The 27,311-nt window shown below is 36.2% G+C and overlaps 1 protein-coding gene across 1 annotated transcript; it reads right to left on the minus strand.

Annotated features, from left to right (window-relative positions):
* Positions 1–6,553: 6,553 nt before the first annotated feature.
* Positions 6,554–13,081, minus strand: LOC109020728 (4-coumarate--CoA ligase-like 7). The gene is made up of 6 exons (XM_019003256.2): positions 11,958–13,081; positions 9,738–9,927; positions 8,528–8,673; positions 7,204–7,271; positions 6,989–7,091; positions 6,554–6,872 (listed from the first exon to the last, which is right to left on the minus strand). The coding sequence occupies exons 1-6, from the start codon at positions 12,969–12,971 to the stop codon at positions 6,759–6,761; spliced, it is 1,635 nt and encodes a 544-aa protein (XP_018858801.1). The 5' UTR covers positions 12,972–13,081; the 3' UTR covers positions 6,554–6,758.
* Positions 13,082–27,311: the final 14,230 nt, after the last annotated feature.

Consider the following 27,311-nt stretch of genomic DNA (forward strand, 5'->3'; position numbering starts at 1 on the left):
TACGTAAGTAGGATGGGAACTCTAACTACAAAAATGGTCCTTATATAGGCTGGGTGGATACTTGACCTGCTCAAGCATCATAACTCCACAAGTCACCACCGGGCACCACGTGTCCCCTCCCCAAAGAACCAAAATTTCTCGATTATTGCAACTACAGCATCATGTATCTGTTGATGTGATAGGTGTGAGTTATTGCCAATAAAGAACGGAGCCATTAAGCAGAAATCGAAGGGACATCGTTTGATGAAGAAACTTAACTGAAGTTGTATTGCCACGTACGTAAAGAAAAAAAATGAACTGTCGCCCAAAACAAGCCAGAAAGCTAACGGGGCATGAGAAGAATTCTTCGCCGACTAGTCTGGAAAAAACTATCAAGGTAACCATGCCATGAAGGTTTGCTCCTATCTAAGTGCTACCCGGCCTGGGAATGATGAATAACCAACAAGGCAGACCGCCCAGAAGTCAACCTAACAACCCATGCCAGTCACAGTAGTTAAATACTCCAGTTTGTTCCCTTAAAACTTGTATGAATTCTATTTCACTAATGCAACTATTTTATGTGGCGTGAAAATCAATTGGTGATAATCAATAAAGTCAACGCCACTGAGTAGGAACCACGTCAACCCTCCTTTGTAAAACTAAAATGGAGGGTATGCCTAGAAGGTTGTCTTGTAAGCAGACCGGTCCCTGGCCGCAGGAAAAACAAAGCCTCCACCAGTGGAACCTCCCCCAGCAAAGCGGAAGATGCCAATGGGGTAGGCTGGGAGGAAAGCAAAGCCACCACCGACACGACCACCAGAATAACAACCACGGCAATAGCTGCATACCCAGAGCTACCATCTGCAGAGAAAAAACAAGCTCAGCGTGACCGACTAGTGGGGTAGGTGGGGGCATTGCGGGCTCTTACCTGTGTTCTCCAGGTTGACCGCACAATGACGAGGAAGAAAGGAAAAAGAAACAAAGGCAAAGGCAAAATGAAGCAAAAATGTGTGCATCAACTAGTATGTCTTTATGTACAAGCCGCCGAACAACAAAATGCGGATATATGTCAAAAAAAAAAAAGGAAATGAGGGGGTACAACAAGGTGCACAAAAATCCTATATTTCCACGCCAAGAGCCCTGGCCTTAATAGCAGTAAAAGCAGGGTTGCCAAACTCAATGGTCACAGGAACGAGGTTGGCCAGGTCCTCTGACGCCGGCAAAGGTACGAAAGCAATTGGCATCTCATTTCTCCCCGGATCGCAGTTGGATTTGAAGGATGCCTCACTAGTAGGGATGTTGCTAGGCGCAAGTCGCTGGAGGAACTTGGCAAAGGATCTTGAACGCAGCTCCGGGCTCTAAAGAAGGAATGACAGCATCAATTTGTGGCCCTCATTAATCCCTTACTCCCATGCCTTATCACAAAGAGTCGATAACCACCTTAGTTGCTTGTGTAAGGAAAGGTTGGCGCCCTAGAGGCTCATGCGTAGCTGCTCTAACCGGTCGACCTCTCCGTGCAACTACTTTCTCTCCACCTGTTCTCTAGAGAGGTTGGCCTGGAGACTTTGATTGAGCCACTCCAGTCGGGTCTATTTCTCCTCCCACTTTTGCTTATGCTTTTGAAGATGACGCTCTGACTTTTTCAGCCTCTTGCGCTCACCCGAGAAGGCCTGCCTTATCTCCTCAAGCTCGGATTTCAACGGTTCATTCTCTTCCTTGTTGCCACGAGCACGGTCCAAACTCTCCAAAGCAGCTGCCTCATGATTGTCCACAATAAATTTCGCGAGCTGAGAAGTGCCCTAACGACGCAAAAAACAATACTAAGAAAGGAGAAAGAACGAAAACAAAAGAAAGGCAGGAAATGAGCAGTCAAACCTCACGGAAGAAAGACAATAGACACTCGACAACCTGCCCAATAGCTTCATCTCGGCCCCCTTCCATAGCTAGTTGGGACAAGGAATGAAGGGTCTTCACAAGGTCGGGAAATTCAAGAAGCTCCTTGGGAACCTCAAAAGGAGCAATCGTATCCTCACTTAAGCACCCCGAGAAGGGCCCAATGGCAACATTCGGAAGAGGGTCGCCACCTGCGAGAGGCACTACATGAGTAAGCGGGGTGACAAATGGGATCCCCAAACAGCCATCAACCTGGACCAAAGAATTAGCAACAGAAGACATCGGACTCTCAAGAATCTCAACAATGGGAGAAGACTGACCTCCTAGGCAACCTTTTGCATCAACTTAAAGGCTTCTCCTCCCTCGCTGGCCTCCTCACGTAAGTGATTCCCGGTGGCCGAACGAGATGAGGAAGGGGGAGACAGCCAAGAAGAAGAATGTTGTTCCCCCTAGGGAGGGGAAGATGTGAAAATACTCTCGAGGAGATTGCCAATGTCAATCTCAAACCCGAGTGCCTCGCCAATCATCGTGGGAGGGGGCACCACAGGAAGACTACCCGCCTGTCCACCAGCCGCAAGCAGTGTAGAGGCTGCCTCGGTAATCGGATGACTACCTTCCAAAGCAGCCACGTGCCGCTCCAAGGGGTCCTAAGCCTTGGGAAGGGGCTTGTCCTCAGCCAGGACCTTCTCCTTACGAGACTTCTTCCCTTTATCTGGAATAGGAAGGTCCGGGGCAAAGTAACCTGTGGCCGCACAACCAGTGACCTGTCACCAGAAGAAAGGTGCCCCAAAGGAGGCAGGGAACTTTCCAAACATGCTTCAAAAAGTAGAACCTCAGAACGAATGCCGTTGGGGTGTTTCTGCACCCACTCCTACACGATCGCAAGGCATGTTGATTCATAGGGGGTGGCTATTGGATGCATGGCCTTGTCCTCCAGAAGTGTTCCCCAATCTGTCTGTATGGAAAACTCTCGATGGCCCACTTGTCCCACCAGAAACTCCCAACCGCGGCCCAAGACAAAGAAGAACTTAAGAAACCAGTCTTTTACCTTACGATACCATTGCTCCAAGGTAACTAAGGCGTGGGACGCCTTGAAACTGCACACGTTCCCTTTTAAGCGAAGCACCCTATGCGCAAGAAGAAACTCACGTCCAGTAAGGACAGCATCTTCTAGGTAGGACTCCAACAGAGCCCCCCGCCAAATAATGCTGCAGTAGATTAGTAACCTCCAGGCGTTCAAGTGCAGTTGTGAAGGAGCCAAACCCAAGCAGTCCAGAAGTTCGCGGATGGGCCGAGGAAATGACAGTCTCAAACCGCACGAAAACATGGAAGGATATATGGCTACTTTGTTGGAGTGGCCCTCTGAGTCAACAGCACCCTCGTCAGGATCCGAGACTTCAAAGGCAACGGATTCTGGCACTCGATATGTAAGGGCTAGGGAGGCCAATGTGGACTTGTCAGTAGACGAACGCCACCCACTGCCCAAAAACACTGGACCAATGTCGGCAGAAACAAGGGGTTGCACAGATTTTTCATAAGCCATCACTTCCGGAGTGCAAAGTAACAGAGGAACCGGTTGGAAAGAAGGAGAATTGAAAGTACAAGAATGGCAAGAAAATCGCAGAGTAATGAGAGCAAGCTGGGGCTCACTCCCACGTTTTATAAAAGAAGGTAACTGGCAGACTTCCATAAGTCATCACAACCAGGTTACATGCCGCTTCAATTTCTGGAAATGTAGTTCATGAAGCGACATCTAAACGGAGAGCTGCTTGACAACTCTTCATTAATAAGTTTGGAAAGTTGAGCCCATCATGAGGAGAAGCCGTCAGAAGCAACCAACCCTCAGAAGCTTCCCAGACAGAGGAAAAAAGTACCTGACCTCGGGAAAAGGGTGGGGTGATTCATGATAGAATTCCGACCGTACTCGTCCTATGAGAATCAACTGGATAACTGTGTGGGGGATTTTCCCCCTACCCGAGGCCCAGTCAAGCTCATCCAAGGATAAAAGGGCACAGATCTGGCCACCTAAGAGGATCCCCTGTACACAACTTGTAAGAGTGACGGTGCAGCAGGAGATAGGACTCGTCGGGACTCGTTGGTTTGAGGTTCCTCGAATAATATCTAGTCATCGAGTGCCCTCCCACATAGCAAGCGCAACGTGAGGAGGATCGTCGAACTACTAATAGAGAAAGCATGAACGGACTAGGGGAAAAGCATACCAAGGGGAGAAGGCTGGAGAACCATGCCACATGTAATGGATCTGCAGCCTAGGAGACACGCCACATTAATGGAACCGTTGCAGGACCACGCCACATTTAAAGATTCTGACAAATGAACAGTGCGAAGACTCCAGATATCATAGCGACAGGCTTGGTCCTCTCACCGAACTTTTAGTATAAATAGTCGATCCTAAGTATGAGGATACTCTCTCTGACTTTTTGAGCTTTCTTACTTATTTACTATACTCCAAGAACATTTACTGACTTTGGCATCGGAGGCTCTCTCGGCCCCCAGGCCGCCCTCTCAAAGCCGCATACATTTCTCTCTTTGCAGGGCCCGTTGGGAAGACCTGAGTTGTTGGAGCTAACCCAAAGGTGTGCAAAACACGACATCAACACTGAGAGTTCAAGTAAATCTCACCCTCGTGAACCCATTACCATTTCCTCCGGAATGATAGAAGTTGTGACAAGACCAGCTACAACGAATAGGATGAACCGCTAGCTTCAGATGGTTGAGGATGAGCCGCTAGCTTCAGATGGTTGAGGATGAGCCTAATTTGGAGAAGAGGTCGGACTTGAGATTAACATTCATAGCATTGACTCTATATACTATCGAGCAGATGAAAGAGTTGATCTGATTATGTTGTATCTGTATCAAGAGAGATTCTATCTCCCACTTTATGTTGAACTTTTATGTGGACCTCTTAAGTGAGAATGTACCTATTTATGGTTTAATAATCATTAGGATGTTTAGTTCATTCTGGCATCTAATATTTTTGTCTCCTTTATTTTTACTGCGATTATTGCATACTGTTAGTTGTATACTAGGATACACTACATATTAATTGTCATGACTAAGGATATGTAATCATGTGTTTCATGTCCTAACGCTCCAAGTCTCCGTTCCATCCCAAGCGGTGACCTGGGGGCGTCACAGGTGCACACAAGGGTTTGGTAAAAACATTTGCTACCTGATCAATGCCCGAAATGTGTTCAAGAGAAATAAGATTACATGCAACTTGCTCTCGGACAAAGTGGACATCAATCTCTATGTGTTTAGTTTGATGATGAAACACAAGATTTTTAGCCATGTGCAAGGCACTCAAATTGTCATAATATAAGACTGGTATTTTAAGACAGTAGAGAGAGATTGAGAAGGTGAATAAATCACATGACTTCAGCTATAGTAGTTGTAAGAGCCCAATACTCAGCTTTAGCTGTGGAACAAGATACAATGACCTATTTCTTAGCACCCCAAGATAGTAGTTTATTGCCAAGAAAAATGGCGAAACCAGTGGTGTATCAACAATCATCCCGTGAGCCTACCCAATCAGCATCACAATACGCACGAAGAGCAGTCATTCAAGTGGGAGCAAAGTGAAGTCTAAGATGAAGGGTGCCTTTGAGATAACGAAAGATTCGTTTGACAATAATGAGATGTGTATCACAAGGACTTTGCATGAACTGACACACCAGATTTATTGCAAATGCTATGTTAGGATGAGTCAATGTCATATATTGCAAAGATCCAACCATTTGACAATACAAGGTGGGATCATTAAAAGGAGTACCATTTGCAGCCGATAGTAGAGCACTCGATCGAGGCTAGTGGGGTCGAAACAAGTTTAGCACCATCTAAGCCAAACTTATGTAGCAATGAGAAAACATATATGGTCTAGGTGAGAGTGAGAACTCAGCTCGAATAACTTGGATGCTCAAAAAATAATGCAAGTCACCAAAATCTTTCATGTGAAATGAAGAGGATAAATGAGAAATAAACTGAGCAATCCGAGTAGAAGACCTTCTAGTAACTATGAGGTCAAAATTATTTTGTTTTAAAATTTGAAAAAGTTAAATTGTTTATTTATTTTATATAGAAGTTTAAAAAAATTGTAATGATTAAATGAAATGAAATAATTTGTGCAATCAAACGATGCCTAAGTTGTATAAGTTATAAACATAGTTTCATTTATCAACATCGGTAAAGTACATATGTACTAATAAAGTAATTTGTAAATAAGTTTGAACTCATTTAAAAAATAAATGAATCGATATAAAATGCAATTCAAGAAGTTTAATTGAAATACAAAACTAAAAGACAATTTGAGCATTTAATATTGATTTGGGCTGGCTTTACTGCCTGCTTGTGTATAACATTTTCTGATTTTTCAAATATTTAATTTACTTGCCATTAATGCCTTCATATGGTTGAGTCATATCCACAGTGATAAGCGTGCTTTAGTTCAATTTTGCGAAAGGGAGAAAACAAACAAACAAAAAACAAACAAGAAAGAAAGAAAGAAAGAATGCTGTTGAGTGTGCTACGAAATCACACTCTGCACACCACTTAAAAATATGTAATTTTATTTTTTTATTATCATATTTCATATTTTATACATATAAAATATGAAGGTAAAAGAATAAAATCATATTTTTTTAAGTAGTGTACAAGAGTTTGAGGCTTATATCTAAAAATTTTCACTAATATATTCTAATTGCTGACAGAAACTTCTGGTTCAAACATTTCCAACAGTTCAACTGACGCAATCTTATTTTAAGAAGGAATGGCATTGGGCATAAATTCTTGCCTCTGCTGTGGCCCTTATCTGAAGACTTATCTTCTTTATTGCAGCAAACAATAATAGAATAAGATAATATTCATCACTTTCACATTTTCGACCGCACTCTCTCGATGAGCTCTCTTCTAAGAATCTTTCCTGAAGCAGACTTGGGGACTTTGTTTATGAATGTCACTCTCCTTAATCTTTTGAATGGTGCGACCTATAGTGAAAAGGAAAAATCAGATTATGGAAGAGTAATCTTATTATATTATATGAAGATTGCCCCCTAAATTCACCTTCTTCTTCTTTTTTTTCTTTTCCTTTTGTGCTTCTTACCTGATTAGCAATGAATTTCATAGCATCTTCTTCAGTCAGAGAACTGTTTGGCGAGCGAACAATATATGCAACTGGGACTTCACCAGCTTCAGCATCAGGAAATCTGAAAAATGGAAATGACTCGGCATTTAATGATGTGTCCATAAAATATGAATACATAGATTTTAAAAAATTAATTAATGTGAGTGATAAGATTTCGCATGTGTTGAACTTACGGGATTACAACAGCATCTAATATCTCAGGGTGAGAAATAAGCAATCCTTCAAGTTCAGCTGGTGCAACCTAGTGAGAATTGAAGAAAATTACAAAAAAATTTAAAATGAAAAATGAAAATAGTGAAAACTATAATTGTTTCCCTAAAGCTCAAGTCTACACGAAAGCTTAAGTCTTTTTTTTTTTTTTTTTTTGATACATTGGGGGAAGGGGGTCGAACCCATGATCTCCATTTTGGAGATGTGGGTCTTGTGCCATCGGGCCACATGCCCTTGGCAAAGCTCAAGTCTTTAAATAGTGCATGAAAGGTAATTTTATCTTTTAAGAATATCTCGCGTGAGTTGATGCTGAGTTTTGATGATGGGGCCAGTGACACTGAAACATTTTGGATTTGGGATATAAGAAGTCAAATTTATGAATTCAGGAGGGAAGAGGGTGGTAGTTCATAAGAAAAACTAAATGTAATTGACCTTTATTTTAGTTTACATGGTTGGCCAAGGACTTGGGTTGAGTAATTTCTTTTATCGTTAAACAAGATTTTATTTGATCATAAGAACAGGCAAAAAGCAAAAGACTTGGGTTGGGTGTTACACCAAATGTTTGAATATCTCAGCACAAATTAACCAACGTTCTCATCTCTAAAACTGTTATGTTGTTTTGACATATAGTCACTATATCAGTTAAGCCAACATCGAGGCATACCTGTATATCAGAAATCTATCTACCTATTATAATCTAAGAAGAATTTAAATGTAAGATCACCTTGCCCAGAAGACAATCAGTACGAAAACAAAAATGCAATGCATCGACTACAAGAGCAAAATCTTAGCAAAAAAGGAAAGTAAATCACACCAAGCAGCAAAATCACGGGAGACGTTGCTGCATTCATTCAACTGAAAGAACTTTTCATGGCAGAACCATATCATTAAAACGCTTTCAATATCACAATATATTGTGTACTCAAAAGACAAGCCAACTTGTTCCCTTCATACACAATATTATTTGGACAAATTACAATTTCTACCGTCATGTTACCACTCATTTTTCAGTGTCTTCCCTATATTAAGTGATTTGAATGTGCTCCCTAAACTACCAATGGATTTCAATGTGACCAAGAGTGCACATTAGAACCGAATGTTTTTCGGGTGCATATTGCAACTTTTTGTAGTTTATGGTACATAATGGAATCCATCGGTGGGTTATGATGCACACTACAACTTGTCATAGTTAAGGGTACGCATTGAAAAATAAGTGGCAAATCACAAGTGCAAAATGTAATTTCTTGTATTATTAAAAAACAAAGTAGCAGGCAGGATTTGGCATACCTGAAAACCTTTGCACTTGATGAGCTCTTTAATTCGGTCAACAACATAAAGTTGTCCATTTGCATCAAAATATCCAAGATCTCCTGTGTGTACCCAACCCTTTTTATCTATTGTCAGTTTGGTGGCCTGGGGATTGTTGTAATAACCTGAAAATGAGTTTTTCAGTTCTTGTGTTAAATATCCAAAAGTAAACTATAAGAAAATTCCTAGACCACCTTAAATGAATGCAGAGCTTGCGTGCAAATTAAAGAAAGGGTAGGTGACACCATGTCAAGCTGGTACCAATTTTGCTGTAAAGACCAACCATATGGAAGAAACATGCTGAACATCATCGCAGAGTGAGGTCACTAACTAAACTCCATTGACTTGTAAATGGCATGATTACCAAGCACGCTATCGGGGGGAAGGGACAAACCTTGTTTTTGATACGCTAATTGGAATATCTGCAAAGTTTAAAAAGTGTATCGAAATGCTTATGAAATGAATTCCACTATTTAACCTCACAACAGGGAACCTTGTGTCTTTTGATTAAACTAAAAAGCCATGAGTGAGAGGAAGTTATACTTCATTTAATGTATTTGAGAAGGGCATATGACATATGGACAAGAAAACTTATTGCTCGTATTAGATGGAATATTAGCAAGCATTGCCTTTCATATAGAGATCAGAGTAGCCGTGATCTAGCTGTTAAAGTGTGTACTTCTTAAGCAGACCATCAGAATCAAAGTGGACATCTATGTTTTGATAAGTAAAAAGAATTTCATTAAAAGAGCAAAAGGTGCAATACAAAAACACAGAATATATATAACACACCTATCTAAAAAAAGAAAACGTAACAAGAAAATCATGTAAATTGAGCCCATTGAAGGGACATCTATTCAAATATAACTAACAGAGCAGGGGATTGAAGTGGTTATAAGAACGAACTCCTCATTTAAATATGCAACTGCACTTCAACACTCCTAATTTGGCGGTGACCCTACTCATCTGGCAAGAGTAATTGAGTCACCCTCACCCAATTCAAGTTCCTATAGCCCAAAGTATATGCGGTTACACAATGCGAAAGGGAAAAACATAATCTATGGGAGACTAAAGCGGTTGAAGTCTTAGAGTTATTATCAGTGCAGACATTTGACGGATGGTTCTTAAATGTTAAACAGGACCAGGTATGCAACAATCAAATCTGAAGCCCAAAGAAGAAAAGAAATACCTTGCATCATATTAGGTCCTCGAACCCATATCTCCCCCAACTGATTAGGAGGGAGAGGCTTCAGGTTATCTACACTCACAATTTGGGATTCAACTCCAGAAACAAGCATTCCAGCTGAACCAGTATTTCGAATTCCTACGCTCGCATTCTCGATGGAAACAATTCCACAAGTTTCTGTCATACCAAAGCCCTGAAACAAAAAAGGAACATTATAAATCAAAAGGAATATTTTATGTTCCCCCTGCTCAACCAAAACCCACACACACAGAATGGCCCTCCTAATCAAAAGCAAAGGCAGGATGTAAATTGCCAAAAAACTTTCCAGGACATAAACACTGCAGAAAGTACAATACCTCTTTTGAGTTTTTATTGATTTTTCAGTGCCTGAATTTGACAAGCCACTAACTATTTCTAGTAGAGCCATTTAGAAATTCTCAGCATTCCTCATCACTAAGATGATCTTACCGGCAAAGATCATGAGTTTCTTTCATTGTTCAAATATTTACAGAAGTTCTATGTACATTAGAATTATCAAGTAGGACTTTATAAAAATACAATAGCAGTCTTTATTAATAAGACCCCAAACCACTCTTCATAAACTTTACCCTATTTTTCAAATTGTTTCCAGTTTATTTTGAATTATAATGAGTCTTCAGTGATTGGCCTCCGGCCCTCCATATCATTATTTGTAACTTTACCCTCCTTTCTTACTCTAAAATTACGGCAAAATGTCTAGCCTGCAGATCTACTCAACCCCATGACATTCTATATAGAGAACAGGGCCAAGAAAAAGGAAAATTTTGAAATTTTCAAAGACAAAAAAGTAGTTATACTACAGTAACTTTTTGCTATTGATTGAATGGAGTCTAAGCCAATATTCCTCATAAAATGTAGAGTACTGAATTGCTTACGAGAAGTTTGAGTTTGACTTGCATAAACTTGACTTACTTGGTTCATGAACAAAGTTTGAATAAAAATTAGGCTCTATTTTTCTTACTTTTACAATATTATATTTTTTTATAAGTAACATTTTATTAATATTAAGAGGTTTAGCCAAGCACACAGGGATCTCTACAATGTAGACAACATTTTGATTATAGATATAGCATAACATCAGGGATCATTTGTATCTATGTATGGATGTATACAAATACCATAAAATATACTAAAAGAATAAGAGTTTGCATTGTTTAATGCTGCATTAACCCATAAAAGATGCCTAACGGATAGAATAAGGGATTTTCTTTTTACATTAAAATAATCATATATGTAATATATAAATGATCTATCTGTGGCTAAAAAATCATATGAACTACTACGAACACAAGGTTGAGCAATTTAGATTTTTTAATTCATAGGTCACCTAATTAACCTGAATTAAAGAAGCGATCTAAAATGAAGTAATCTAAAATTTCGGTGATGGCATTTACTTTATAGTAGAAAGTATAAATGAATTAAAGAACTTGAACAAAACCACACTCTTATGAAAATATAAATGAACCAAACTCAAATATAAAATCCAGCTCAATGATTGGTTGGAGCTTGAACATACTATTAAATAAAGAGACCAAACTTCAATGAACTATAAATATCTTGAGTATTGCTACAGAGCAGCCACTATAGCTGTGCACACATTGCACACACTACGTGGCTGCTTCTGGTCCATTTGTTTTTTTTTCTTTTTTTTTTGTGCAAAACGCATAGACGGCTTCTCTCTTCCTCTCTCTCTCATCATCTCTCTCTCTCATCAGCTCTCTCTCATCAACAACTCTCTCTCGCCGGCTCTTTCTCTCTCCTCGACTCTCTCGCCAACTGTCTCTCTCTCCTCTACTCTCTCTCTCATCCCTCATGCTCTCTCTCTCTCATCATCTCTCTATCTCATCTCAGTCTCTCTCTCATCCCTCATCAACTCTCTCTCTCATCTCGGTTCTCTCTCTCTTCTCCGCCCTCTCTCTCATCACGATAGTAATTTTGAATTTGGGAGATGTGTAGTTTTGATGATGCCACGTAAGGTAAGGTGTGCAAAAGTGGTTGCTCCCAATGTTTTTCCAAATATCTTTTAGTTCTCTTCCAGTCAGGGTGCAGATGCCCATTTCATCAATTTATTAAAACAAAACCATCGACATTATAGAAACAGTAGATTAATATATTAAACAACGCTAGAGCAAGAATGCCCAATGATTAATTTAAAATCAGGTGAATACGTAGGTCAAAGAGTACCTGAATGATCACAGCCTTGGGAAAGTTCCGGGTGCACTCCTCCATCAAATCCTTTCCCAAAGGCGCCGCGCCAGATCCGATATGCCTCAAGGACGAAAGATCATACTTCTCGACCACGCTTTGCTTTGCCAGCGCCAGTATCACCGGTGGCACCACCCAGAGATGGCTCACCCTGTACCTCTCCACCGCCCTCAGAAGATTCTCCAGGTCGAACTTCCCCATCGACACAACCGCATTCCCAATCTGCAGCTGCGAGTATAGGATCACCGCCAGCCCGAAGACGTGGAACATCGGCAGCACGCAGAGAAACACGTTGTGCGTCTCCCCAGCGAGCTCTTGATCCATTGACACCATTAAAGACGCGGCGATGAAATTCTTGTGGCTTAGAATCACCCCCTTGCTCGTGCCAGTCGTGCCGGAGGAGTATAGCAGCGCCGCGGTGTCGTTCTGCTTCACATTATTTGCCGGGAAATCGGACCCGCACCTTGGCCCGGCTAGGTTAACCAAGTCTTCGAAGTGGGTGACTTTTGAAGAAGAGGAAGAAAAAGAAAATTGATTGGGTCCTAAAAAGACGGCCGGGAGGTTGAAATCCTTTACTTTGTCCCACAATTCCGGTACGGTAATAACCAACTTGGGTTTGGAGTCCTTGATTTGCTTGGCGAGCTCGTTGACGGTGTAGACGGGGTTGGCGGTGGTGGCGACGGCGCCGATGGCGACGACGGCGAGGAAGCAGAGAGGGAACTGGATGGAATTCGGGGCGAAGATGAGGACAACGTCGCTCTTGTTGATGCCAAGGCGGAGCAAGCCATGGGAGAGCTTAACGAGGGTGGATTTGAACTGAGACCAAGACAGGACTTGGGAGGAATCAGCGTCGATGAGGGCAGGCTTGTGAGGGTAAGAGGAAGGGTTCCGAAAGAGAAAGGAGACCATGGAGAGGTCCGGGTCAGTGGGTAACACAAGAGGGGGTCTGAGAGACCTGAAGATGCCATCTCTGCCATACCCAGATTTCTCCATTGCAAAAGGGACAAGGTAGCTCGACTCCACAACTGAACTACTCCACCAAAAACAAACCCAAAGCCAAACGAGAGCCCAAAGCCAAACGAGAGCTAGAACATTCACGTCCGATTTTTTAAATTTTTTCTTAAATTTTAATTAAAAAGAAAACTTTTTTAAATTTTATTTTAAATTTTATTCATTTTTTAAAAATTTTTTACATTTCATTTCTTATCATTTTTTAATTCTATTAAAATAATATTTTTTAATTTTTTTATTAATTTTTTCTCTCACTTCTATTTACAAACTTAACTACTTAATATTTTTTCTTATGTTTTAAACTATTACTATAATAAATATTTTAAATAAAAATTTAAATTATTTTTTTATAGATTTGATAATATTTTTAAAATTATTATTTTTATATTTTAGTAATTATTTAAATTATTTTTAAAATTATTATTTAAAATTATAATAAATCTGAGTACAAGACAAGATATAATTGATTAGAAAAAGAATGTATTTTATTTTTTAGAATTAAATATTAATAAAAAATAATTTAAAGAATAAATAGTGATTCTTTTAAAGAATTACTGTTTATCTCTTAAATTAAAATATACTTTTACGGAAGTTTTTGAGTTTTTTCTAAATTATTTTCTATAATTTAAGGATAAAAATGATATGGGAATGCGGATGCTACGAGAAAAACCACACTAAACAGGAGCCTGAATGACGATAGCGAGATCGAAATGTAGTGTCTTTTAAATCATCGATGTTGCCAAGGAGATCAGATGAGTGTGGTCCGTTGAAAGCGAGAGTGACTTGTAATAAATGGAGAAAATGAAGCAGGAAGAATTTTGAAGCAACGTAGCATGGAGGAGAGCGGCGACAGCACAAAAAACTAATAAGACGGACAAAACAGTCGATGACAATCATGTGTCGTGTTCGGACGGGAGTCTTTTCTGAAGTGCATGCAGCATAGACGGAGGGCATAGCTGAATCCTTTATTTATTTATTATCTTATTGTTTTTTTCGGTTATTTTGTCGTGTCGGTATCGATGCAGAGAAAACGGCATCTATCAAATGCAAGGGCAGTATTTGGACCGTTCGATTGACTCAGACGGTTTTCTCTCGGTAGAATATAGCATTTTCATTATGAGAAACATTGGAGAATGGTCTGGCTGTTAAGTAAAGAATAGCAGCACTCCAATCATAATGCGACACGTAGGTGATTTATTGTGAAATTTTTACATTTGCAGACACCCGATCATTCAATTCATTACATCTTCCTCACTCTTGTATTCGTCTACCCTTACTATTTCTTCATGAGGAATCCACGGACTCAACATCTCAACACTGCCATCCCGCACGACGCTCGACCCAGACGGTGGCAGATCTCGACCCAGACAGTGGCGGTGACCCAGACGGTGGCAGTGTCTCAAGACGAATGTTCAAACCAATGTTTGTGTGTTCCTCATGAATTGTCCCTTTTTGCTCTGAATCTATTGAAGGACGACAACCTCAGTAGGTTTCCTAATTAAAGAACACCAAAACTAAGATTAGAAAGAAAAAACTTGGAAAATTCTTTATCCCCAATTTTGGTTTAACCCTCTTCAAGATAGAGATAAATCCATTAAATTGTTTATACGTAAAAAATATCAAACCCAAAAGTTCAAGACTCATTTTGAATCTTGCAGTTGTGCTTTTCTCTATTCATATAGAATCTCATCGAAGTATATACACAAGCTCTCTTCTCTACTATCTACATACAAATCAATACCTAGTACATATCAATATATATAAATTTGTGGCCGAAATCTAGTGGTCTGATTCTTTCATGAAGTGGTAACTTGCTTCGGCGTCGGAATTAGATAGTGGTGTTGGAACCTTGGCCGGTTCCAACGGTGGTGCTCAAGTCTTGGTCAGTGGGCGGTGGGTTTGGTGGCGTAGCAAGAGGTGGGCTGGAAGTGGACGAAGAGAAGAAAAGAAATGTGAAAGCTGGAAAATGAAAATCCGATTCTGTGAAGTGAATAGCTTGTGATTATGTGTGGTGAGATCTAAAGGGTTTATTGTATTTTTATCTACGTGTCACCGTGTGATTGAAGAGCTGCTATTCTAAACCTAACAACCGGACCGCTCAGCAGCGTTTCTGTTTCATTATTTCTTTACTACAATCATTACCATGTATATATCAATGGATGCTTCTTCCAAAATAGAAATGATGCTTAAATAAAAATAATTTTATAAATTGATATAAATCATATGATTTATTAGATTGTAAAGTTATTTTTATGGTAAAATAAATCTGATAAATCACATAAAACGACTCAAATTTTTTAGATTACTTTTGTGTAATCATTTTGTAACTACAGCATTCCTCTAAAGATAATGGTATGAGGTTGATACGATAGCTAGATTTGGACGCTGTGATTTTTAAATCAGATAAATTATTATAAAAATACTGTATAAAAGTAAATTTATAAATTAATATGAATTCATATGATAAGTTAGATGTATTTTACAAAATAAAAAATTATAATTTAATATAGCATATTAAGTTACATCAATTTATAAATTTATTTTGTTAAAACATTTCTCAAATATAAAATAAGATCTATTTTAAAGAATTAATGCATATTATATTATTTATTTTATATGATACTTTTATTTTATTTTAAAGCGTAATTTTTTTAAAAAAGTGAATAAATACGAGATTTATATAAAAAATATTATTTTTATAATAATATATTATATTCATTTTCAAAATAAATATACAGTAAGTTTACGCATTTCTGGATTACACGTAACTTTACTGTAAGTTTCAAACTCCTAATTCAATATAAAGTCATGACTTTCTTTGTGCACCAAACCACACAGGAGTGGTCACTGACCATTACGTTTCTTTGCAATTAATTTCCGGCTGCATCTTGACCAAACTTTTGATATCCATTCCGTTCCGGCGACGAAATGTTTTGTATCGGAACAATAATCCGAATGAAATAGGTCACTGTTCTGTGTCGGTTGAAATTCCGGTCATTCCGGTCGGTTTGGGTTCATTCCAACTATATTCTGATATTTCGGGTGAAATGGGTATTTTAGTCTGAAATTACGTTGAAAACAAGAATAAAATTAAATATAAATAAGTTAAAAAATTTTTTAAAAAAATTATATTTTTATACTCCAGTCAACACTCCTTAGATCTCCCCTTCCCGAGACGGGACTCCTTTAAAAAAGATCGTGCTACAGTCCCCCCGCTGGGGGCTGTAGGCAAATATTATATGTATTTTTTTTTAAGTTATTTTTTATATAATATTTTTTAATATTTTTTAAAAAATAAAATAAATTTAGAATATCATTAAAAACACTTTCTTAATCAAGAAGTAAATAAAAAATTATTAAAAAATACTTCCTTAATCACGAAGTAAAATAAAAAATTATAAAAAAATATTTTATATTTTACTTTATGATTAAGCAAGTATTATTTAATAATATTATAAATTTTTTTATTTTTTAAAAATATTTAAAATTATTAAAAATATCTATATAAAAAAAATTAAAAAATACACATAATAAAATACACTATACTATAGCTCCAGCGGGAGCCCAGCGGGAGCTCAGCATTATCCTCCAGCATTATCCTTTAAAAAATCTCGAAAAAGTCAAAACAATAAAACTACTCCTCAAATTTGGCATTTGCTTGTGAATATTGTCATCCATGTCCCTAATATAATAGACCAAGTTTCGACCGGTTCCATCCTTCATCGTCTAGTAACCTGCAAACCTGTCAAAATTTGAAAAAAGTCACAAAAGTTCAATTACACGTGTATGTTTTTAAAATTTATATTAAAATATATTATTACGTATTTTTTTAAGATATATATTAATATTATTTTAAAATATAATTTATATATATAATTTATCTATTTAATATCTATCTCAAAATATATCAATATTAAAATATTCTATTTCAGTGACTAAACCGAAATAATGACCCGAATGGATTTTAAAACTTTGATTTTGACTCATTCATATATACATTCGTTGTGTATATATATATACACGTTTTGGAGATATGGATGTTGCCATGGGCCATTGGCTACATCGTTGTACTTCTGGACATTAATTAGCTGTCTCGTTTGTTCTTGAGGAAAGTTTATAGGCGAGCGGAACCACTTGGCAAGGGAGATCTAGGCACTCTTGAAGTAGAAACAAAAAAGAAACGAAAGTTTGTCATTTTATCCATTCGAATAATGCTAAATCAAGCACATTAAGATATATATATATATATATATATGTATATATTTATATATATAAACTGAACACAAATCTTGTGCATTTAAAAAATATTAAGCATACAAAGATAATTATAAAAATATATTTTACAACTGATGTAGTTAAATATCTTTTCTTTTTTTAATTATATACGATAATGAGATATCCATTTAGTTCTCATGGAATAGGCAACTTACAACCTTTTTACAGATTAATAATTTTTTTAAACTATAATAAATTTATAATTATTTTATAATTATTATAAAACTCTATTTTAAACTAAGATTAAATAATATTTATAGGTACAGTAGTTGTTGCCATGAGATTGAATGATAAAATGGAAAATTCATGGAAAGTTAGAATCTCCACTGCATTTTTTTCTTTTTAATCAAGCATATTATAGATTAAAGAAATATACAAAGTTTAAGGAGGATCTTTTCCACTATCAATATACAAAAAAATTTAGAAAATTTATCTAAAGGTAGGCTTCCAAAAACATGATTGGTAGCTACTCATTGTATAACTGAGTGCGCACATCGATTTTGAGATCGATATATTTTAGCAAATTTTCAGTCTTGATTAGGGGTGATATTCGGTCAGTCCGAACCAAATTGGTCTGGACCGAGAATGGTACCAGTCGGTCTCGGTCTGAATTTTATAGGACCGACTTTATTCGGTCCGGTCCACGGTCTATGGGTTTTTCGGACCGGACCTGACTGGACCGAATCAACATTGAAAAAAAAAATATATTAATTATATAATTCTCATTTAACCTATCACTAACTCACCATTAAATAATTATTAACTAATAGTCTAATACTAATATTTATAATTTTATACTAATACTAATATTTATAATTTTATACTAATATTAATATTTATACTAATAGTCTAGACTTTACTTCTAGTCTTCTATACTCTAATATGGTATATAAAAAAAAAAATACTAATAGTTTAATATAGAGTAAGAGTCTACGACTATAGTTATAGTTATACTAATATTATAATATAGTTATAACTTATACTAATCATGGATTCATGATTCATAATAACTAATCACTATAAGCCTATAATACTAGTATTAATGTATTATTATATAATATCTAGTATTAGTATCACTATATCATTATAATATAAATATTATAATATAGTTATAACTTGTACTAATTACTAAATCACCATAACTAATATTAGTATATTACTATTTACTAATTAGTCTAATACTAATAATATTATATAGTTATAACTTATACTAATAAAGTAATCATGGATTCATGATTCATAATAACTAATCACTATAAGTCTATAGTATTAATGTATTATTATATAATATATAGTATTAGTATCACTATATCATTATAATATATATTACTATTACTATTAGTAATTTAGTATTGATATAGTCAATAGTTATTTAGTATAATATAAGTATTATATAATATATTATACTAAGTAGTAAGTACCAACTATATAACTATTATAAGTTATAATAACTTTACTCATATAAGAGTTATAGTATAATAGTATTAATAATTTAATAGCATATTATAAAAGTTATAGTATTATAGCATAATATTTGTATAATAGTATAGTATTAATATCACTATAAGTTATAAGTTATAACTATATATACCTAATAGGCTAATAGCCTAATACAATGATTTATTCATCATATAATGATATACATAATACAATGATTTATTAATCACATTACAAATTTACATATACAAAATGTAAAAACTTAAAAGTTTAATAGATGGAAGAATTTATTATTATTATTATTATAATAATATAGCAATTAACATTTAACATCATAAATATAATTATTATTAAATATTTTTTAAAGAGTTAATTAAATAATCCACATTAAGTAGTTTATTTAATTTTAATTTTACTAATTTAAATAATTTTTTTAATTAATTTATGTGCTAAAAAGATAAAAGAATCACAAATTTATCAAAATGGCACCCAAGTGGTGCCGTTTTAGTCATTGCAGGCGAAAACAATAACTGGGTCGTTTCGCGCAACCCAGTTATTTTTTTCCAACTTAACTTCCCTAAAACGGCGCCGTTTGGGGTCCAAATTGGACCAAAACGGCGCCGTTTCAGGAAATATAACTTGACTAATGCCGACTGCGTGCTTTCGTCTTCTCTAGAAATCATCTTCAATTTTTTTTTCCCCAATTCCCCTCCCGCAGCCTAGCTCCCGCAAACCCTAAGTGCCCTCCCGCGGCCCCGCCGTCCCGCCAACTGTAACCGCCGCGAATCGCGATCCACCCTCCGTCTCAGCACTGCAGCAGGCCCCGATTGCCTAGTTGGTACTCTCTCTCTCTCTCTCTCTCTCTCTCTCTCTCTCTCCTAGAACAGGTTTTCATTTCCTTGTGAAATTTGTGATAAAAATGGTTTTGTTTTGCTCTAGCCTCTAGGGAACATCTGCTTGGTTACTTGGTACTTGGTAGAAATAGAATGGTAGCTGATGCTCTAGGGAACATCCGTTATGTTGTGAATCTGTGATAAATTTTTTTGCCATCAGTGCATCACATGCATATATGCAATCACTCCTTATAAAAATAAAAATAAATAAATTACTCTTACAAACTTTACAAACTTTAAGATTATACGTGTCCTGTAATTAACAAAAAAAAAAAAGACAAATTATTACACTAAGTCTCTAAGAACAGGGAAAAAAATAGGAATTATTTTTTATAGTTTTTTATCCAAATACTTATTATAATTAGAAGAAGAATATATACAATAAGTCTGTTAGTAGCCTGTACTTAAAAGAACTTGGAAGAGACTGTAATTGTGGCCTTTTTCTGTAATTAAAATATGTGAGGATATGGTATCACTGTATCAAGCATGCATGTTCACAATTTTATAAGCAGTTATCACGTTGATAATTAATGGTTCAACTATATGGTTTAATAAGTTAGGGCAATGAGCTATAACAGTGCAAGTACTAGGCAAGTAAGTTTGTAACATTCATGAGTAATGATTGAAAAATAGGAAAAATGATAGACAAAATATAAAGTTATTTACTTCATTTACTTTATTTACTTCAAGATCAACTCAACGGGGTAATTTCTTATATTTAGAAGTGTCATTTTATTGCTTTTTAGTTTATATATAGGAATTGTCAAATAATTTTTTGGCATATAGGAATTGCTTTAAAGTGTCATTTTATTAGTTGAAACTTGAAACTGTCAATTGTTTATTGAACCTCCTTAACTATTAATATTTGTTTTCTAATTATTTTGTCATTTTGTCCTTTTTATAGATAGAGTCTTCTACAAATGATGTGCAAGAGTCAACACCAAACATGCATCCACCCCATGCCCACGCCCATCCCCATCCAATGTAAGTGATCAATCAGTTGGTGGGTCACAAAGAGGTAGAGTTAGGTCTTTTGTTTGGGATCACTTTACAAAAATACCAAAAGGTGATCCAAGTAAACCTAGGGCTGCATGTAATTATTGTGGTGCTTCGTATGCATGTGATACGAAGACCAATGGTACGAAAAACATGAAGTATCACATTGAGCATCAATATAAGAAATGTCCGTTTAAGAAGACGGATAAATCCCAGACCACTCTAGGTTGGAAGGTGGGGGGAGGAAGTGGTAGCGGTAGTGGGGGACTTGTGTCTATTGCATTTAGTGTTGAGGCTTGCCGACAAGCCTTAGTAGAGATGATTATTCTTGATGAGTTGCCCTTTAGGCATGCTGAAGGGGAGGGTTTTAGAAAGTTTATGCTTGTGGTTTGCCCTAAGTGGGTAGGGATTACATCTCGTATGACGGTTGCCAATGATTGTTTTAATTTGTTTTTGAAGGAAAAATAAAAGTTGAAAATGCTCTTCGAGGGCAGCAAGTTTCTCTCACTACGGATACATGGACATTCGTGCAAAACCTAAACTATATGTCTCACAGCACATTTTATTGATGATGACTGGAAGTTACACAAGAGAATTCTTTCCTTTTGTTTGGTTGAAAATCACAAGGGTGATACCCTTGGTAAGGGCATAGAGATGTGCTTGCATGATTGGGGGCGACCAAAAACACTTGCACTCACACTTGATAATGCAAGTTCAAATAATGGGGTGGTTTCTTATTTGAAAAAAAAAACAAAGTATAGGAGAGACACGATCTTGGAACATGAATTCTTGCATGTTCGATGTTGTGCCCACATTGTGAACTTAATCGTTCATGAGGGGTTAAAAGAGTATGATGAGTCTATTGCGAAGGTAAGAGGTGTTGTGAAGTATGTTAAATCCTCCCCTCAAAGGTGGAGTACATTTAAGAAATGTGTGGAGTTGGAAGATATTCAATCTAAGGGCCTAGTTTGCCTAGACGTACCAACTAGGTGGAATTTCACCTATCTTATGTTGGAGAGGGTTTCAAAATTTAAAAAGGCTTTTGATCGGTTGGAGGAGGAAGATCCGTGCTTCCTTAGTAGTATTGGAGATGACGATATCGATGATGAAAATGTGGACCATGTGGTGAATACGAGAAAGTCAAAGAAGTTAGGGCCTCCAAATGCATCTGATTGGGCGAAGGTACAGTTGTTTGTGAGGTTTCTTCAATTATTCCATGATGCAACTTTAAAATTCTCTAGAGGTGAATATTTAACTTGTAATATTTTTTCCCGGAGTTAGTTATTATTAAAGATACCATTAACATGGAGTGTGAAGAACGAAGCCCCGCGGTAGGATTAATGGCCACAAATATGAAGAGAAAGTTTGACAAGTATTGGGAGAACTTGAAAAATCAGAATATGTTGCTATATGTTGGTGTTCTTCTTGATCCTCGTTACAAGATGCGATATCTTAACTTTGGGTTGGGAAAAATGTATGCACATGATCATACAAAAAAAATTGATTTCAGTTGGAAGGTGAAAAATGCATTTATCCGCATGTATGAGGCATACAAGGAAAATGAAGGACATTCTCCTCAGCGCACAAGTTTCCAAAAAAGATGTAGCTCCTTCAGCTGACAAGGCGGCGAGTAGAAAGGCAAATTTGATGGCCAAATTTAAGCAACAGTTGCAGTCTGAAGACAGTTTGGAAAGTAAGTCAGAGGTTGATAAATATCTAGCTGAAAAATGTGAGGATGAAGATGATAGTTTTGACCTTCTAATTTGGTGGAAGGTGAATTCAACTAGATATCGCGTACTTTCAAATATTGCACGCGATATACTTGCAATATCGGTATCTACTGTGGCCTCATAATCTACATTTAGCACTGTGGGTCGTGTACTTGACCCTTTTCGAAATAGTTTAAATTCAATGAGTGTTGAGGGTCTCATATGTGCACAAAACTGGCTTTGTTCTTCTTCTAGTCCAATAAGCCTTAGGACTTTAATGGATGAAGTGGAGGAATTTGAGAAGCAGCTGGATATGGGTATGTAATAAAATTACCTTTGATATCTTTTGTGGTTTATTTTGTTTTATCTTCTATGTTATCATTGTTATGTAACTTTATTTCACTTGTTTTGTTTAAAATTTTTATGGATAGAACTTGTTGGGGACTTGAACTTTGCTGATTCTGTGGAGGCGTCAAATTCAATGCCTATTGGCCCTAGTCTTACACCCAATGTTGATTAAAGACTAAAGATGTGATAAGATTGTTGGTAAGCTAGGTTCTTCAATTATTTCCTGATCTTCATGTGGTATTTTATCAGAATTTAGCTACTTTAAATTGTCTACACGGTCAACTATTTACAACTAAATTTATAAAGTCATAACTATCGAAACTTGTTCTATTATGTTCTTCCTTTAGATTTCATGGAAGTATGCTTTTGTGGATATCTCAACTTCATTATAATAAGTTATAACTTTATTAATTTTCTACATTAATGGATATCTCAACTTCATGGCATCTATCTTTTTAGGATCTACATGACAGGTTAGATTTTAACATATATTAGTTTCATGGGAAATGATATATATACTTACGACTGTTTTACTGATAAAAAATTAAAAAAATACTTATGACTGTTTTATAATTATTTTATAATTTCATATTAAATGAAGGGTAATTTTATAAAATTAAAAATTATTATAATGAAGTGACATGCAGCTTCCATATATTGGCTGATTAAGATTGTAACATGCAGCTTCCATATAATCTTAAAGCATCTCTTTCGGCCATGCACCCTAGTGAGCGGAATACATATGCTGAACTTGAAGTTGCATACAAGTGTCTTGAGGAAAGCTATTGTACTATCAGGAAGATATTATCCTTTATGGCCCTATGGGCAATCTGTTGGCAGTGGGCTAGTGGCCTTCTAAATTACCCATTATATGTTAAGTACTTAAGTTGTTAAGTTTTGGATTATAATTTGTAATTTGTAATAACTTTTGGATTTTTTTTTTTTGGGTTTTTTTAGTTTTTTATATAGATTAGTTTTTTTTTTTTTTTTAATCATTGTATTTTTCAAGATCAAGCTTTTTTTAGTAGTTTTAGCTAAAACAAATGTACAAAATTTGAAGTGGGCCGAAAAAAATTGAAGTTGGGCAAAAAAAAAAAATCAGATTTAGATGGGCTGAATGACTCATTTTAGGCATGTCCAGACCGGACCGGACCGGACCGGTCCTATATGTGACTCGGTTCTGTCTAGGGTGGACAATTCTTGGACCGAATAGGTCTGGTCCGGTCCACAAAATGGCCCAAGACCGGACCGGCCGGACCGAACTCACCCCTAGTTTTGATGGAGACTGGCTATGTGTTAAATGTCCTCAATAATAGTTGAATTTTTCCAGAATGTAGAGGTATCTGGGCTTTCAATGGATGTGATCACTGATTGGAAATCTCCTTCTATTATTGCAAGACTTTGAGATGAAGCCATATTGGACGCAAGCTGCGCTGCTTGTGCTTCTACAATTAAAGGGATAATGGTTTGTACATTTTCCGTTATTATGCCAAAAATATCTCCACTATGATTTCTTTGAATTGCTGAGACTACTGAAAATTGATCATGTACTGCTGCATCGAAAGAGAAACCTTGATAGTTTGGTGGAGGCGGATACCATTTATCTTCTTTGCTTTGTTGATCAATTTTTTCCTTCCACGCTTCTTTATAGCCTTCATAGATGTGTTTGATTGGAATATTTGCCTCCTCAATTGAGAAAGAAGTGTGATTATGAATGATGTCATTTCTCTTCCTCCAAATAAAATCTATCATTATGACTGCAAATAGTTGAAAGTGGTGCCTTTCCTTTTTTCGAAGTCCCAGCACTTTTTCTGGATAGATAACCATTTGAATCTAGTCTAATATAGAAATTGACAAATTTGCAAGGTTTAAAGGTCAACTGCTCTGTTACCATGGAATTCTGTTGATTGGGCATTCAACAAAAAGGTGCATCAGAGTTTCTTTCTCATGGTTACAAAATACACATTCTTTTGTTCCTTGGTAGGAGATAGGGGTGTAAGTTGAAACCGGAAAACTGGAAAACCGGTCCGGACCGGACCGGACCGGACCGATTTTACTGGTTTTAAATCGGTTCCGGTCCAGGACCGGTTCTTAGAATGTGAAAACCGGCCGGTTCCGGTCCGGTTCCGGTTTTAGGATTTTTCGGACCAAACCGGACCAGTTGATAAAAAAAATATATAAAAAAAATATTTATATTATTGTATATATAAGTTTTATACAAAATATTATATATATTAATATATATAAGTTTTATATATTATGTATAATTATAATTTTTTATGTGAAAGTTTTATATATAATTATATATATTTTTATATGAAATAATTTCTTATTATAATTTATAAATTATTACATAAAATGTTAATACTAAATCACTAAAAGTTTATAACTAATACTAATATTAAATATATAGTTTATAACTAATACTAATATATAACTTATAATAAAAGTATAAAACAATATTTTTTAAATTAGTTTTTTTTTTTTTTTTTTTATAAACAAATTTACAATGACAAATTGTGAAACTTACATTTTAAAAAAATCGAAAAACCGGACCGGACCGAAAACCGGTAAAACCGGAAGTACCGGTTTAGGAGGGTAACCGGTGCGTAATCGGTTTTGAAATATACAAAACCAGTACATACCGGTTCGGTCCTAGATTTTGTCCAAAACCGGACCGGACTGGACTGGTTACACCCCTAGTAGGAGATGATTTCACCAAGTCTTGTTCTAGTAAGTAGAATATTCCAAATAAGTTTCCAAATCAGTAATTTATGACGATCATGGATTTTAAGACTCCACATTTGCTTGAAGAGTGCTATTGACGGGTTTTGTTGAGTTGAAACTTGATCTAGCATTGTTGCATGATACGCAGATTTAACTGAATATTTCTCATTGTGGTTTAAAGTCCAAACCACTTTGTCCTGCTCATCTATTCATATTGGCAGTAGAATTTTTTGTATTTCTGATATGCTTTCTTGATAAAAAGATCTTGCATTTTTGGCACAACCCAAATCTGAGGGTTTATTTGTATGAGATCAGAAACTGTAATAGTTGGATGTTGTAGATCCATACCTTGGATTGACTGTGGTTTGAAATTGATCAAAGAAGGAATCCATGGATCCAACCAGATATTTACCGATTCTCCATTGTAAATTTGGAAACATCGACCTTTTTTTAGCAAATCTTTTGTTTTGAGTATTCCTTTCCACATGGATGAATCTGGTGCTTTCTGTGAAACTTCCCAAAATGTTGTATTCTTCAAATACTTACAAGTTAGAATTGAGTGCCACAAGCCATTTCCAAGTCCACTTAATTCCTATCTTGTTTTTGCTAGCATAGCTTAATTCATATTTTCCATCAATTTGATACCAAGGCCGCCTTCTTTCTTTGGTTGACAAATGTATTTCCATGACTTTAGGTGTTAAATTATGAGTTTTATCTTTCGAGAATCTCCACCAAAAGTTTTTGAAAGTTGTATCTAGAGTTTTGCAGACTAATTTTGGTATTTGGAAAGTGTTCATATGATATGTTGGTATCGCACTTACCACAGATTATTAATATGGTTCTGCCTACCTGGGCTAGTAGCTTTGACTTCCAACCTTCCAACTTTTTTCCCACTTTGCTCAACATATCACTATAATTTTTTTTTTTTTTTTTGCTTCTATTGAAGGAAGTATGTAATCCCAGATATTTTATTCTAACTAATGTTTCTTTGTAGGGTAGCTACTGAGAAATAGACGTTCTTCTTGCCTGCCTAGTGTTTCTGGTGATAAACATTGAAGATTTGCTCAAATTGATTTTTTGGCCTAACCAACTTTGATATTTTGCAACACACTCTAAAATGTTTTGAGCATTTTTTTCCATGGCCTTTGTAAAAATAATAATGTCATCTGCAAATAATAAGTGTGAGACTGTTGGACTGTTTTTGCTGATTCGAATCCCTTCCAGCTTCTGTTGGGCTTCAACTTTTAATAAGATCCTTGAAAGATCTTTTGTGACCAGTATAAAAAGAAAATGTGATAATGGGTCACCTTGCCTAATACTTCTCTAAGATTTGAAGAAGCCTCTTGGTGAACCATTGATAAAAATAGAGAATGACACTGCTATTATACACTCCTTTATTAGATTTATCCATTTATGATTGAATCCCAGATTTTGCATCACTATAAAGAGAAAATCCCACTCCACTTGATCAAAAGCCTTTTCCATGTCAAGGTTTATTGCCATCAAACCCTTTTTTTCATGTTTTATTTTTTAGATGGTGAAAGAGCTCATGAGCTATGATAGTATTTTCTTTAATATTTCTTCCTGGAACGAAGGCTATGTGGAGAGGAGAGATGATTTTTGGGAGTAGGATTTTAAGACGATTGGCCATGATTTTGGTTATAATCTTATAGCTAACATTTGTGATACTGATAGGACGATATTGGCTTGGACTATTTGGACTAGTCGTCTTTGGGATAAGAGCAATGTTGGTATGGTTAATTTACTTGAGAAGCTGCCCACTGTGAAAGAAATTCTGAACTGCCAGTATGATTTCTTTCTTAACAATACTCCAATAATGCTTATAGAAAAGAGCTGTCATTCTTTCTGGCCCTGGAGCTTCTAATATTTCATTTTCTTTTGAAATCCCCACTGTATAATAGTGCACCTAGACGTTT

The sequence above is a fragment of the Juglans regia genome, chromosome 14 (genome assembly GCF_001411555.2).
Source record: "Juglans regia cultivar Chandler chromosome 14, Walnut 2.0, whole genome shotgun sequence".
NCBI classification, from domain to species: Eukaryota; Viridiplantae; Streptophyta; class Magnoliopsida; order Fagales; family Juglandaceae; genus Juglans; species Juglans regia.

Coding starts and splice junctions, on each gene's coding strand:
- LOC109020728 (XM_019003256.2), bottom strand. CDS start 12,971: ATGGAGAAATCTGGGTATGGCAGAGATGGCATCTTCAGGTCTCTCAGA. Junction 8,674..9,737: donor AGGACCTAATATGATGCAAG/GTATTTCTTTTC, acceptor ACTCATTTTCAG/GTTATTACAACAATCCCCAG. Junction 7,092..7,203: donor TTAGATGCTGTTGTAATCCC/GTAAGTTCAACA, acceptor TCCATTTTTCAG/ATTTCCTGATGCTGAAGCTG.